This window comes from Hoplias malabaricus, chromosome 3, assembly GCF_029633855.1.
Source record: "Hoplias malabaricus isolate fHopMal1 chromosome 3, fHopMal1.hap1, whole genome shotgun sequence".
Classification (NCBI taxonomy): domain Eukaryota; kingdom Metazoa; phylum Chordata; class Actinopteri; order Characiformes; family Erythrinidae; genus Hoplias; species Hoplias malabaricus.
The window spans coordinates 38,119,079-38,135,863 of NC_089802.1; the positions used below are offsets into that span (position 1 = coordinate 38,119,079).

General features: G+C 44.8%; 1 protein-coding gene across 1 annotated transcript in view; it reads left to right on the forward strand.

Moving 5' to 3' along the window:
* Window positions 1–16,785, forward strand: part of ptprt (protein tyrosine phosphatase receptor type T) — a 268,021-nt gene that overhangs the window by 49,135 nt on the left and 202,101 nt on the right. Inside the window, exon 2 of the mRNA XM_066663982.1 lies at window positions 7,951–8,076. Within this exon, the coding sequence (XP_066520079.1) occupies window positions 7,951–8,076 (126 nt within the window). The remainder of the gene's footprint in view (window positions 1–7,950; window positions 8,077–16,785) is intronic.

The window sequence follows — 16,785 nt, forward strand, 5'->3', positions numbered from 1 at the left end:
CTGTTATTTCCTTGACAGTGGCATTCCTGTTTGAGGTGCAGTGACGTTTAAGGGCCCGGAGATCACGAGCATCCAGTAGAGTTTTACGGCCTTGACCCTTACGCACAGCAATTGTTCCAGATTCTCTGAATCTTTTGATGATGTTATGCACGTTTGATGATGATAACTTAAAGGTCTTTGCTATTTTACGCTGAGTAACACCATTCTGGTATTGCTGCACTATCTTTCTGCCCAACAATGGTGGAATTGGTGATCCTCTTACCATCTTGGCTTCAGAGAGACACTGACACTCTGGGAAGCTCTTTTTATACCCAGTCATGTTGTCAATTGACCTAATTAGTGTTAATTGGTCTTCCAGCTGTTTGTTATATGCTCAATTTCCTTTTTCCAGCCACTTATTGCTACTTGTCCCAACTTCTTTGGGATTTGTTGACACTGTGAAATTTTGAATCAACACATTTTTCCTTTAAAATGTTACATTTACTCAGATCAAACTTTTGATCTGACATCTATGTTCTATTATGAATAAAATACTGACATTTGCCATCTCCACATCATTGCATTCAGTTTTTATTCACAATTTGTTTAGTGTCCCAACTTTTTTGGAATCCGGTTTGTACACTGGAGACACACCAGACACCCTGGAGATACACTAGAGACACACTACACACCCTGCAGACACACTAGAGACCCAATAGACACACTGCACATACACTGGAGACACCCTTTACACCTTCGGGACACCTTGGAGACACCTTGGAGGCACACTGGAGACACACTAGACACACTGGACACACTGGAGACACACTGGAAGCACACTTTAGACACCCTGGAGAGACACTAGAGACACCCTGGAGACACATTGGACACATCCTGGAGGCACACTAGAGACACACTTGAGACACCCTGGAGACACAATGGAGGCACACTGGAGACACCCTGGAGACACATTGGAGACACATTGGAGACATCCTGGAGGCACACTAGAGACACACTTGAGACACCCTGGAGACACACTGGAGCCACACTTGAGGTACCCTCAAGACACACAGGAAGCACACTGGAGACACCATAGAGACACCCTGGGGACATATAATCATATACCAAACAAATACCACGCACACACATACAAATACAAACTAGACCAGGGGTCGGCAACCTTTACCACTCAAAGAGCCGTTTGGACCTGTTTCACACAGTAAAGAAAACCCTGGGAGCCACAAAATCCTTTTGAAATTTTACATGAAATAACAATGCGCATAACAGGGAAAATGAAATAACATTTCTGCATGCAACAAAACATTTTTAACTCCGAAAAAAGACGTGTTGATGGTTAAGTAAAATACTCAATGTCTATTTGAGTCCTTGTAGTAATGGGGGAAAAAAAGCCAAACTTAATTATCCACTGGCAGCAAACAAAAATGCTGTCCTCTCTCTGCGTGCCGTCATCCTCTTACTGGTGCCGTGCAGTCAACTGTCAAAAAGTTCAAGAAACCGCACACTGGCGGGTGTCGCACGTTGGAAGTTGTGACGTGTATTAAGAACGACAAAATATTTTAAATATTAAAATATTTTAGAGGCGCAGCAGGTAGTGTCGCAGTCACACAGCTCCAGGGGCCTGGAGGTTGTGGGTTCAATTCCCGCTCCGGGTGACTGTCTGTGAGGAGTTGGTGTGTTCTCCCCGTGTTCGCGTGGGTTTCCTCCGGGTGCTCCGGTTTCCTCCCACAGTCCAAAAACACACGTTGCAGGTGGATTGGCGACTCGAAAGTGTCCGTAGGTGTGAGTGAATGTGTGTGTGTCTGTGTTGCCCTGTGAAGGACTGGCGTCCCCTCCAGGGTGTATTCCCGCCTTGCGCCCGATGATTCCAGGTAGGCTCTGGACCCCCCGCGACCCTAAATTGGATAAGCGGTTACAGATAATGGATGGATGAAAATATTTTATATGTTACAAGATCGCCATAATCTTCATAGAATTACATTTTGAAAATGAACGAATTAAAATGAAATCCATTTTAATTAAATACTCAGTAATTATTTTCAAAAGCTGAGCCGCATCAGAGGGATCAAAGAGCCGCTGGTTGCCAACCCCTGCACTAGACCCATGTAAAACATGATAGACATGTCTAATTATCATTAGCTTACATGCTAAGCTAAAAACAGTTAACAAGGTTTACCTAGAGTTTTCCTGTCGTTTCTGGGCAGAAGGATGCACTGTGTGTCAGAACATTGCTGTGAGTGTTTGATGGCATGAGCCTTGGATCACACTCACTACTCCAGCTCATCACAGAGGAACCGGATGGAGAGTTCCACTTCTCCAGAGAACACAGTTCCACAGCCCAGAGCTGAGCGGCGCTGAGCTTAGGCTCATGTGCAGCTGCTCCAGAGTGTTACATTGGGTTGTATGCTTCTCCAGACCTGTGTCCACATGGGTTCCCCTTTTAAACTTTGGACGGATGCTGTGGTGAACGTTAAAATGGATAAAAACAAAGAGTTAAAAATGTCAACCTTTAAAAGTTAGAGCCAAATAACAGTGCCATCTGCTTGGGTTTGGCATGAATCTGGAAATAAACAAGACTGGAGTGTGTGTGTGTGTGTGTGTTGGGGGGGGGGGGGGGTGTTTAGAACGTCTCTATTAGTCTGCATCGATTGCTGGATTAATTAAAGCTATCCGAGCTGTTATCTGTGTTTATTGAACCGGGTTTAATAGGTTTAGTTCCAGACCGGGTGTGTGTCCGCTCGCTCAGAAACCCAGCCTGGGGGAAGGGAAAGCAACAGAAAGAACAAAACAAGGAACTCTGGGAGACATATGCTGCTTATCGCTAACGTAATTAAAGCCGTGGAGATGACAGTAAATTTAATACGTCTTAACTAAGGCTCCTTAAACACCGGAGGAGGCCGGGGCAGAGCAGCGCTTATCTGTGAGTGGTGAGTGTTCAGGTTCCTGAGCTCAGCTCGGGGCTCATTTCAGACGCTGAAGTTCTCCTCCGGTCGCTGTATGATTTTAATTTGGTGCTCGGAGCACCCCCCGGTGAGTGGTCTTCCAGAGCGGGAGGTTACAGGAGTTTTTGAGAGCGATAAACCTGGGCCCGACCTGATAAAGTGTTGTCGTTTATTTTATTTTTTCCAGCTTTGGGAGATAACACTGCTCCAGAGCCCTGGACTCCGCCGTCCTTGTCAGAGTGGGAATGAAACCTGTGATCATAGAAGATTACAAATAAAAACACACACAAAAAGGAAACAGGGACAATATAAACAATATAAACAAAAACAAAACAAATAAGAGAGTGCATTATTAAAGCTGACTTGTATCGCCCTCCTCCTCCACAGTGGAACATAGTTCTCTTTCTTAATGAAACCCCACGAGCCCCACAGCAGTATTCTCCCCCTGTGTAAACAGCCCTGTTCAGAACGCCCGCTTTCAGCACCTGTTCCTTTAAATGATAATGAGCCGCTCGCTGTTCACCCCGACCCCGAGCGCACAGCAGTGAGGAGCGAGGAGCAGAAGCTCTGGTTTTTAGCCGTTTTCACTCTGTTCTCTTTCTTCTCCGTTTTTACTCAGTGCTCTTATTTCTCCGCGCTCGTTGTGTCTAGTTTAACCTCGTCTTAACAGGCTCTCGGCTCTCACATAAACGCGGGTCCAGCGCTGTGATTGGACAGACTCAGACGAGGGGGCGGGGCCATTCTAAAGTCTCTGCACTTAACGTCAGAAGCGGAGCAGAATTAGAACGACATGTTTTATCCTCGTGTTTCTGACTCAGGCAGCGAACAGAAAACTGACTGGGTCTTGTTTCACAGTGTGTGGATTGGTGGGCTCCAGATTCACACTTTAATGTGAATAAGGTATATCTTTAAACTTTAAAAAGTTGAAATAGTGTGTGTTCGGTTCCTGTGCTGAGGGTGTGCTACTTCTTTTGGTAGATTTCAGATTTTACAGAAAATCTTCCCCAACAGGAGAAATATTTAAGAAAAAGGCTAAAACAGTTGTATTCGTCACTCCGTTGAATTGCTTTGTTTTGATGGTGTCCCTGATGCTTCTCACTTGCCAAATTTCCTTATTTTACCATTTCAAATAACAATTCGTTTTCTCTGATCTAATTCTTTTAATTTTAATCCTTCTAATCATTCTTACTGATTTATTTCAGTTGATGTTATTTTGTTTAATCGAAATTTATAATCATTATAACTACATACCACTTGTTTTAACATTTCTTTGATGTTCTTTTTTATATTGTAAAGCACCTTGGTTGACACTTCAAAATGACGTGTCTTTACCAGATGCTTCGTTAACAGATGTTTCGTTAACAGACGTGTCATTACTAGATGTTTTGTTACCAGACGTTTCGTTACCAGACGTTTTGTTACCAGACGTTTCGTTAACAGACGTGTCATTACCAGATGTTTCGTTAACAGACGTTTCGTTACCAGACATTTCGTTAACAGACGTTTCGTTAACAGACGTGTCATTACCAGATGTTTCATTAACAGACGTTTCATTACCAGACATTTCGTTAACAGACGTTTCGTTAACAGACGTGTCATTACCAGATGTTTCATTAACAGACATTTCATTACCAGACATTTCGTTACCAGATGTTTCGTTAACAGACGTTTCGTTACCAGACGCTTTGTTAAGACCCAGAACTATGTTCTCTTGTGGGAAAGGGGAGAATGTCTCTTGAAACATAATTATTTGTGAAATTTTTGTGGCCAATTTTGTCAGTTTGCTGCTCATTGACTTTTCCACAGTTTTCCCTCCAGAGCTGCAGTGAGCAGGGAACTGGATATGGATGAACTTACACACCGATAAAATACATATCAAGGATGACATGCTTCTGTAAACAACTTTTGAAGTAAAAACCCAAACAGCGAACTTCACTGAAAGCACCTCGTCTCCAACAAATGTCAAACACGTCTCGCAGTCGCATTTTGTTTTTAATTCACTGCTGTTAAATCAACAGACACTTCTTTACTACAGCAGATGTTCACAGTCTGTTCTGTCTCTCTCTCTCTCTGTCTGTCTCTCTCTCTCTCTCTCTCTCTCTCTTTCTCTCTCCCTTTCTCTCTCTCCTCCTCCCTCTCTCCATATCTCTCTCTCCTCTTCCTCCTTTTCTCTCCATTTGTTTGCTTTGAAGAACAGATTTGAGAAAGCGATGCTTTGATAGAAAAATATATAAATAACATCTCCTCGTCTTCCTCATGGTCTCATAGGATGAGCTGTTGGGGGGGGGGGCTGTTTCGTTGCTGTGACGATGATGGAAGCTGTTGGTTGTAGGCTCTGGGCGACTTATCAATAATTTATCAAATTAGTAGGCAACATTAATTAGGGGAAAGTTGAAGAGATGCTGTTTTGGAGTTTGTGTGTGTGTGTGTGGGTGTGTGTGAGAGTGTGTGTGTGTATATATGTGTGTGTGTGAGAGTGTGAGAGTGTGTGTGTGTGTGTGTGTGTGTGTGTGTGTGTGCTGCAGGTGCTATTGGTGGGTCCAAAAGTGGTGTGCGCTGTCCCTGTGGTCTGTATGGATCCCAATGTCTGAATATTACACCATCTATTACAACATTATAACAAGTTCTATAAAACATAACATAACTGTGGTTTATCACCTGAGTTCAGTTTCTCTAGTCACTCCCAGGTCTGATTACTGCCACACACCTATTCCCACACACCTATTCCCCATCAGGACCTGCCTGACAAAGCCAAGGAGACCAAAAGAATCTGAAAAACTAGACGTCACGCCAAGATCCAAAGACATTCAAGAACCAATGAGAAAAAAAGTAATTGAGATCTCAGTTTGGAAAAGGTTATAAAGCCATTTCTAAAGCCAGAGAACCACAGTGAAAGCCATTATCCACAAAAGGTGAAAACGTGGAACAGTGGTGAACCTCCCCAAGAGCGGCCGAACGACTACAATTACCCCAAGAGTACAGCAACGACTCGTCCCAGAGTCACAACAGACCCCACAACAACATCCACAGAACTGCAGACCTCACTCGCCTCAGTTAAGGTCAGTGTTCCTGACTCCACCGTAAGAAAGAGACTGGGCAGAAATGGCCTGCAGGGCAGAGTGCCACGTCAAAAACCACTGCTGAGCAAAAAGAACTTTAGACTCGGCTCATTTTCACCAGAAAACTTCTTGATGATCCTCAAGACTTTTGGGTAAATACTCTGTGGACTGATGAGACAAAAGTTGAACTTTTTGGAAGCTGTGTGTCCCATTACATCTGCCGTAAAATAACACAGCATTTTAGAAAATGAGTATCACACTTACAGTAAAATATGGTGGTGGTGGTGGTGTGATGGTCTGGGGCTGTTTTGCTGCTTCATGACCTGAGAGACTTGCTGTGATGCCAGAAAAATCCTGAAGGCGAATGTTCTGCCATGTTCATGAGCTCAGGCTGAAACCAGCTTGGGTTCTGCAGCAGAACAATGATCCAAAACACACCAAGTCCACCTCTGAACGGCTGAAGAACAGCAAAGTGAAGACTTGAGAGGCCTAGTCACTGACCTGAATCCTATTGAGATGCTGTGGCATGACCTTAAACATGTGGTTCATGCTCAAACCCTCAATGTGACTGAATTACAACAATTCTGTAAAGAGGACAGGGTCAAAGCTCCTCCGCAGCGCTGTGAAAGACTGCACAAACACTTGATTGCTGTTGTTGCTCCTAAGTGCGGCTCAAGGACTTATTAGGTTTAGGGCAAACACTTTTTCACACAGGGTCACATACGTTTGGATTTGTTTCTCCTTTAATAATGAAAACCTTCCTTTAAAAACTGCATTTTGATTGATGTTCTGAAACATTTAAGAATGACAAACATGCAAAAAATAAGAAATCATGAAGGGGGCAGACACTTCTTCACACCACTGTATATCAACCTCTATAACCTCCATATTACACACTGTTTTCACCTTCTCTTACACCTATTAGGAAAGCGTGGTGGTTTTGTGTCCAACAGGGGGCGCTGTCCCTGTGCTCTGTGTGGATCCCAGTGTCTGGGTGCAGTGTGTGGGACACTGCACTGAATAAACAGCTCTGTCCCTCAGATGAGACGGAGAACTGAGGTCCTGTCGTTAGTAAAGAGTCGGGCTCAGTATGACCCTGATGTCCTGAATCTGCCCCTCTGGTTCCTACTGTCCTCCTGACCTCTCCGACCGCTCTGTCCCTCCCTCTCCTCCCCTCTGGTTCTCACAGGTGTGTGGTGAGGAGGCCAGGGCATCGTCCGGGTGGAGGCAGGTCACTGGTGGAGGTCGAGGCCACTCTCTAAGGCCTAGGGGAGCTTCCACAGAGTGGGCTTGGTCCTCAGGGTGTAGAAGGCTCTGACCGAATGTTGTTGGGCTGTTGGTGCGGTGTCCGCTCTGACATCGCTCTGTTTCCCTGTCGGATTAGTGCTGCTCCTTATTTCTGTTTCCTGGGGCTTTTTTCTCAAAGAAGCGGCGAGGAACGAACTATTTGCTCTGTGAATTATGCAGTGTTTTAAATCTAATTAACCTAAAGGCAGGAGTTTCGTCAGATCGGACATGCATTATTAAAACGTGGGGGTGTGTGTAGAGAGGGAGGGGGGGTTCTGCTGGGGTGGGACGCATGAAAGCAGATGTGTCCAGGGTTCGGTTTTATTCCTGAACTGTTTTAGAGACAAAAACAAACCAGGGAAAAGAATTAGCGATTGTTTCTGAGCCTCTTAGCGATTTGCCTCTGTTTCAGTCCCTAAGCACACGTTACAATGAGGACATTTAATTAGCGCTATCTCGTCTCATCTCGTCTCGTCTCGTCTCAGTTCGGCTCCGAGTGTTTAATCCGTAGCTCCTGGCGAACATGAAGCTTAACGTGGTGGAAAATTGTGATTTTTAGAGGAGATGAAATAATGACGGCAGTCTGTGGCTTAATCATGTTGACATATGCGATGTGTCCTCTCGCTCACTGTGTGTGTGTGTGTGTGTGTGGGTGTGTCCTGCAGGCAGCTGCTCGTTTGAAGAACACTACAGTAAGTGTGGATACAGTGTGGCTCTGGGGACCAATGGCTTTTCCTGGGAGCAAGTCAACACCTGGGAGAGACCCACGATGGACGCCGCTGTCCCCACAGGTACGATGACATCCTACGTGTCCGAAACCTCCGCTCTCGTCCAATCAGAAGCTTCGGCTGTAGCATCTGAAAAACAGGCCTGAGGTGGTGTCTTTGTCTAAGGGCTTCAGGGTCCTGAGTTTATAGGTTCAGACCCCACCTGTTTCACTGTGTGTTAGACCTTTTTAACCAAATGATCTCTTGTTTTGAGCTGTGAACTACATTGGTCATAAACTACACTGTACACACACAGCTCCTCGCTCCCTCTACAGTGAACTACATCAGTCACAAACTACACTGTACACACACACAGCTCCTCACTCCCTCTACAGTGAACTACATCAGTCACTAACTACACTGTACACACACACAGCTCCTCGCTCCCTCTACAGTGAACTACATCAGTCACTAACTACACTGTACACACACAGCTCCTCACCCTCTACAGTGAACTACATCAGTCACAAACTACACTGTACACACACAGCTCCTCGCTCCCTCTACAGTGAACTACATCAGTCACAAACTACACTGTACACACACAGCTCCTCGCTCCCTCTACAGTGAACTACATCAGTCATAAACTACACTGTACACACACAGCTCCTCGCTCCCTATACAGTGAACTACATCAGTCACAAACTACACTGTACACACACACAGCTCCTCACTCCCTCTACAGTGAACTACATCAGTCACTAACTACACTGTACACACACACAGCTCCTCACTCCCTCTACAGTGAACTACATCAGTCACTAACTACACTGTACACACACAGCTCCTCACCCTCTACAGTGAACTACATCAGTCACAAACTACACTGTACACACACAGCTCCTCGCTCCCTATACAGTGAACTACATCAGTCACAAACTACACTTTACACACACAGCTCCTCTCTCCCTCTACAGTGAACTACATCAGTCATAAACTACACTGTACACACACAGCTCCTCGCTCCCTCTACAGTGAACTACATCAGTCACAAACTACACTGTACACACACAGCTCCTCGCTCCCTCTACAGTGAACTACATCAGTCATAAACTACACTGTACACACACAGCTCCTCGCTCCCTCTACAGTGAACTACATCAGTCACAAACTACACTGTACACACACAGCTCCTCGCTCCCTCTACAGTGAACTACATCAGTCATAAACTACACTGTACACACACAGCTCCTCACTCCCTCTACAGTGAACTACATCAGTCACAAACTACACTGTACACACACAGACAGCACTAGAGTTCAGATTCACACAGATGAATAAATAGAAATGTGTGTTAGAAATATATACTGCACTGTTAACATCTAGATTCAGTCGTTTCAGGACGTGTGTAGTGCACTACAGAGGGAGGATGGAGTGATTTGGGATTAAACCTCTGTGTTTCTCTCAGGCGTTGTGGTGTTTTGATGTCGCTTTTTTAGAGGCACTATAGCCCCCTACTGGACTGACGTCGTAATGCAGCCATTTTCATTTTCGTCTGGATGGGTATATTTTCAAAAAACGTAGAGAGGAAAATCTCAGTTTTTAAAAATAAACAGATCTGTGTGGATGGGGCCTGAGTTTCAGTGGTAATTCAAACAGTGATTAAAAAATTACAAACACGTTCAGCCATGTTCACTTCTGTTTCATACTCAATCATACAGCTCCACCTTAAACGCAGCATGTTCCTTTGTGGATCAGTGGTCCATTGAACCGTATCATTGTCTCAGTTCCTGTTGAAGAACCTGCTGTTCTTTGGTTCCTGCCAGGAACAGATTTACTGGGTTCCAGAACCTATTTATATTGATGGAAATGTGCTGAAGGGTTCAAAGTTAAGTTTGTGAATGGGAAGAGTTTGGTGCGTACAATTGGTCCCTGCTTTTGTTGCCACCCTCCCCTCCACCACAGTGGCAGTGTTTCTGATGGTGTATGTGAATGAAGCACTGCCGCTCTGAAGCCGTCTCTCTGAGACTCTGCAGTTTCAAAGTGGAATATATGTATATATACATTCACCCACTTTCCCTCCTCTCACTCCATCCCTCCTCTCTCACTCTCTGTCTCTCTGTCTCTCTCTCTCCCCTCTGTAGTTCTCTTTTTGGTTCACACTCAGACAAATGGCAATCAGGTCTGCTGTCAGTCTCACTCAGTCTCAGTCTAACCTCATCTTACTTGCTCGTCCCCTATAGCTCTGCTCTTTAAAGCTGATAGACTCCATCTCCCGCTGAATGAGAACATAACCTCCTGCTGCTGGAGATTGTTCACTTACTCACCAACTGAAACTCGGCCATGTCTCGATAAACACAGTGACTCCACCGCGTCTCAATATAGACCACAACCCAGCCGTGTGCCCGAGAATACTGAGGCTCGACCTTGTCTCAGTAAAGACCAGAGTTCAATGGGGTCTCGATAAAGACTACGGCTTCACTGTGTCTCGATAAAAACAGTGGCTCAACTGTGTCTCGATAACCACAGCAGATCAACTGTCTCAATAAAGACTATGGCTTGACTGTGTCTCAAAAATGATGGTGGTTCAACTGTCTCGATAACCACAGCACCTCAACTGTATCTCAATAAAGGCTATGGTTCAATGGGTCTCGATAACGATGGTGGCTTGACTGTGTCTCGATAAAGACCACAGTTCTACAGCTTGACTGTGTCTCGATAAAGACCACAGCTCTACGGCTTGACTGAGTCTCGATAAAGACCATGGCTCGACTGTGTCTCGATAAAGACCACGGCTCTACGTCTTGACTGTGTCTCGATAAAGACCACGGCTCTATGTCTCGACTGTGTCTGGATAAAGACCATGGCTCGACTGTGTCTGGATAAAGACCATGGCACTATGGCTTGACTGTGCCTCGATAAAGACCACAGTTCTGCGGCTCGACTGTGTCTTGATAAAGACCACGGCTCTACGTCTTGACTGTGTCTCGATAAAGACCATGGCTCTACGGCTCGATTGTGTCTGGATAAAGACTACGGCTTGACGATATTTTTGTACTTTCTGGTTGGCCCTTTTTTCTCACTCTGAGCTTAATGACTGTTTCACTAATTTCCCTGTGGGGGTTAATAGTGTTATCTTACCTTATCATACTCTCCCTGAGCTCTCTGATTGGCCGTTTTCTCTCTGAGATCTCTGACTGATGGTTTTCTCTCTAAGCTCTATGATTGGCTGTTTTCTTTCTCTAAGTCCTCTGATTGGCTGTTTTCTGTGTCTGATTGGTGATTTTCTCTGTAAGCTCTCTGATTGGCTATTTTGTCTCTAAGCTCTCTGATTGGCTGTTTCGTTTCTCTGAGCTCTCTGATTGGCTGCTTTGTCGCTAAGCTCTCTGATTGGCTGCTTCCTTTCTCTGAGTTATCTGACTGGCTGTTTTGTCTCTAAGCTCTCTGATTGGCTGTTTTCTTTCTCTGAGCTCTCTCATTGGCTGTTTTCTCCCTCTGTGCTCTCTGATTGGTGGTTTTCTCTCTAAGCTCTCTGATTGATTGTTTTGTCTCTAAGCTCTCTGATTAGCTGTTTCCTTTCTCTGAGCTCTCTGATTGGCTGTTTTGTCTCTAAGCTCTCTGATTGGCTGTTTTCTTTCTCTGAGCTCTCTGATTGGCTGTTTTCTTTCTCTCAGCTCTCTGATTGGCTGCTTCCTTTCTCTGAGCTCTCTGATTGGCTGTTTTCTAAATTATTCTTTCAGTTTGTTCACTGAATGTCTCCCACTGTTACTTGTAAATGTTTAGAGAAATAAAAATCAATCCTGTTAGAGAAGACAAAGCTGATGGTCTTTTGTCTCCTGTCCTGCCTCCTGTCCATGATGATCTCTTCAGACCAAGGAGCATTTGGGGAAATGAGGGAATCTGGGGCAGAATTAAAGACTCCAGTGTAGGCCCTGCTTGGCTGTACTCCAATAAAGGGCCCAGTTCAAGGGGTAGGGGGCTTTATCAAGGACATGGGGGACAGGTGTGTTATCTGTGGATGAAGACGATCCAGGTCTCGACCTCTTCCAGAACGTACCAGGATGAGATTATACATGAGACACAGCCTTCTCACAAAATTGAGGACATCAGCTGTTGTGAAAATGAAACCAGGCCAAAACATAACAACATCAAAGTGTGTGTGTGTGTGTGTGTGTGTGTGTGTGTGTGTTTCATTTTAAGAGAGCAACAAGGCGACCGTGTTTGATAAAAATATGCAAGCACTTATTAATAAATTAAGGACAGGAAAGGCACCATCTGCCCCTGTGTAGAAGTCATCTCTGTCTGATTGTCTAATCACAGGAAAAGCGGAGTGAGTGGGGCTTGTGGACCACTCTATCACTCCATCACTCCGTCACTCCTCTATCTCTCCGTCTCTGTTTCCTGTGGAGACACATGGAGAAAGGACTGTCTCTGATTGGGTCCGTCGGGCTTTTAATCCACTTCTGTTTCAATCAGACAGCGGAGGAGGCTTGAGATGATGGGAGAAATGTCTGAGAAGCGAAAAACCAGAGGAGGAACAGGATATACCAGTGAGCCATAACATTAAAACCACCTTTGTATCAGCTCCAATTACAGGCTTTAGTGCATCTGTTGCTCTGCATACTTGTCACCCCAATTCCTTCCGTTTCATTCCGGTTGATCATTCTCAGTGACACTGACGTGGTGGTGGTGTGTTAGTGTGTGTTGTGCTGGTGTAGAGTAGGGCTGCAACTAACGATAATTTTGATAATCGATTAATCTGTTGATTATTTTTTTGATTAATCGATTATTAATCGGACAAAATGGAAAACAACCCAAATTTGATTTCCAGCATTTTATTTAATAAACCAAACTTTTTTTTGTCATTGTACAAAACTTGTTTCCAACAACTCACATAAAAAATTAAATGTATGCTACATTTACTACAAAAAAATATATAATATAAATAATTACATTATATATATTATAATATATAAAATAAATAATTTTATAGCAGCAGAATCAATGTAAAGAAACACATAAAATCTTTTCTTTTATAATGTGCAACCAGCATTTCTTTATATTGTTTTGTTAAACAAAATCCTATTGAAGTACTGAATTTACAGATGGTGAACAGTTTAAATGTCTTTTTAAAGTTAATAACTACTGATCTAAAATGCAGACAACAATGCAGGCAAATTGAAATTACACAAATGGACATTGGGTGATGCTGCCATGTGCTGAGAATAAAAGGCAAATTCATCTAACACATGATCAGATATGGTTAAGATATTTAAGATTTTAGAGAACTAATGTTGTAATTGTATAAGGAAAACACAACCTACCATTATTAAAAATTAGCGTTTACATGAAGAATTAACCCAACTGTTACATTAATTTAATATTTATCAATATTTAATAACACAACAGTGTGTGTAATGTAAATATACACTTGGCTGTGATACTCAAACACTAACACGCAATGCCAGAGTCAGAAAAGACCTTGAAAAAGGCTTTAAATATGTTATTTAAAAAATGTTTGGATTGATTTTTTTTTAACTCTGAATGTAACTGCCGCCACATTTAAGGTGGAATGGAAAACTCGCTAAATACAAGAGTGATATAAATTTACTAAAAATGAGACATCTTGTTTAACTACACTAGCAGGCTCTAGAGACATTGAGTGAGAGGAAAAAATAGAACTTGTCAGTAACTTTAGCTTGACTAAATCTACTGCTTGTTTTGGAACTGCTGGTCGAGCTGACACATTTAATGTGGAAGAGAAAACCTGGGGGGGGGGGGGGGGTGCTAAGGCTTTTTCGCTAAACGCGAGTGTAATATCAATATACTAAGAAAAATAAATGTTGTTTAACTACTCTAGCAGTCTGTAGTAACATTGAGTGAGAGAAAAAGTAGAATTAACTTACCATGAACTTACCGTGAATCTCTTTCACACACAGCTCCAATAGCCTTCCTTTTCAGGTGCTTATGCATTGATGTTGTGCTGCCGTGCCATGCGAGATCAGCTGTGCACATTTTGCACCTAACGCTGTTCTTTGAAGGCATTAATGTAAAGTGCTCCCATACTTTCGATGACTTGGGTCGTACATTTTTCTCTCTGCTTGGGCAGAGACATTATCCTCTGCTGTGATCGCCTTTGCCATTTTTCAAACGCTTCTTCCAGAGTTCGTCACTTGAGCTGTGCAAGGCATGGCATTGGTTCCCTTCTTTTATGGTGGTCAGCATCCAGCTTAATGGTGCTTTACTGCCACGACTTTGGTTGGCTTACTGCCACATATTAGGGTGTAGCACCTGTACCTATGTGTATAATAACCTAGACCCAACTAATCGATTATTAAATTATTTGCCAACTATTTTAACACTCGATTTTAATCGATTAGTTGTTGCAGCCCTAGTGTAGAGTGACGCTCCTTTTTCTGAATTGTTCACAAGGTGCTGAATAAATCTCTTGTTTCTATTTTATTTCTCAATGCACCATGGGCCACATCAGTTCACGCAGTCCATTCTTCCCCAGCATTTTTCCGAAGCTGGTTTTCCATACGGATCTGAACGGATGACTGGGATAAGCTGCTGTGAGCTCGCTGGCTCATTGTGTGTGGAAAGAGACACACATCTCATCAGATGCACAGTTCTGAGTTCAGCAGAGCATGGACACACACACACATCCTGTATGTGTAATGCGTATCTGTGAATTGTGAGGAGTTACATTCATTATGTGGAGACATTTATAATTAAGTCTTACATTAATGATAGTAGTTTAACCCTAACTCTAATCATTAACCTAACCCCTAATCCTTAACCTAACCCCAAATCCATAATCCTTAACCTAACCCCTAATCCATAATCCTTAACCTAAACCCTAATCCATAATCCTTAACCTAAATCCTTATCTTTGCACACTTAGCCCCTGTATAGTATAACACTAACTATAAACTCTAAACTCTTAAAAACCAACCCCTTAACCTAACCCTAGTTGTGGCTGAGCTGTGAGCGAGCTGTGAATGAGCTGTGGGCAAGTTGTGGGTGAGCTGTGACGGAGCTGTGGGCGAGTTGTGGGCGAGCTGTGACTGAGCTGTGGGAAAGTTGTGACTGAGATGTGGGCGAGTTGTGACTGAGCTGTGGGCGAGCTGTGACTGAGCTGTGGGTGAGCTATGACTGTGCTGTGGACGAGTTATGGGCGAGCTGTGACTGAGCTGTGGGCAAGTTGTGACTGAGCTGTGGGCAAGTTGTGACTGAGCTGTGGGTGAGCTGTGACTGAGCTGTGGGCAAATCGTGACTGAGCTATGGGCAAGTTGTAGGCGAGCTGTGACTGAGCTGTGGACGAGCTATGACTGAGCTGTGGACGAGTTATGGGCGAGCTGTGACTGAGCTGTGGGCAAGTTGTGACTGAGCTGTGGGCAAGTTGTGACTGAGCTGTGGGCAAGTTGTGACTGAGCTGTGGGTGAGCTGTGACTGAGCTGTGGTCAAATTGTGACTGAGCTGTGGGCAAGTTGTAGGCGAGCTGTGACTGAGCTGTGGGTGAGCTGTGACTGAGCTGTGGGCAAGTTGTGACTGAGATGTGGGCGAGTTGTGACTGAGCTGTGGGTGAGCTGTGACTGAGCTGTGGGCGAGCTATGACTGAGCTGTGGACGAGTTATGGGCGAGCTGTGACTGAGCTGTGGGCAAGTTGTGACTGAGCTGTGGGCAAGTTGTGACTGAGCTGTGGGCAAGTTGTGACTGAGCTGTGGGTGAGCTGTGACTGAGCTGTGGGCAAATTGTCACTGAGCTGTGGGCAAGTTGTAGACGAGCTGTGACTGAGCTGTGGACGAGTTATGGGCGAGCTGTGACTGAGCTGTGGGCAAGTTGTGACTGAGCTGTGGGCAAGTTGTGACTGAGCTGTGGGCAAGTTGTAGGTGAGCTGTGACTGAGCTGTGGGTGAGCTGTGACTGAGCTGTGGTCAAATTGTGACTGAGCTGTGGGCAAGTTGTAGGCGAGCTGTGACTGAGCTGTGGGTGAGCTGTGACTGAGCTGTGGGCAAGTAGTGGGTGAGCTGTGACTGAGCTGTGGGCGAGCTGTGAGTGAGCTGTGGGCAAGTTGTGACTGAGCTGTGGGCAAGTTGTGACTGAGCTGTGGGCAAGTTGTAGGCGAGCTGTGGGCAAGTTGTAGGCGAGCTGTGGGCAAGTTGTAGGCGAGCTGTGACTGAGCTGTGGGTGAACTGTGATTGAGCTGTGGGCAAATTGTGACTGAGCCCTGGGCAAGTTGTAGGCGAGCTGTGACTGAGCTGTGGGTGAGCTGTGACTGAGCTGTGGACAAGTTGTGGGTGAGCTGTGACTGAGCTGTGGGCGAGCTGTGACTGAGCTGTGACTGAGCTGTGGGTGAGTTTTGGGGGTGAACTGTGACTGAGCTGTGGGTGAGTTGTGGGCGAACTGTGACTGAGCTGTGGGCGAGCTGTGACTGAGCTGTGGGTGAGCTGTGACTGAGCTGTGGGTGAGTTGTGGGCAAGTGGTGGCTGAGTTGTGAGTGAGTGATGATGGAGTGTGATCAAACCTGTGGTGTCACTGCACATCAAATTCAAAACAGAACCAGTTTAAAAGGTTCTCTAGGGAACGGTCTCCAGCAGGTTCTCCTTCGCTGTTATCGCCCTAAGGCTGAAACATCTCTAAAACTCCCAGAATTCCAAAGATTATTAAAGAACTTCAAAGAGGGACAGGGTTTGAGGAGGATCTCCGCCGCTCCGCACGGATCAGATGGATTTGGGCTTCCCTGAGTCCGGAGAAGACGGAGCAGGTGGAGATTTGAGCCAGGATCTGTTTC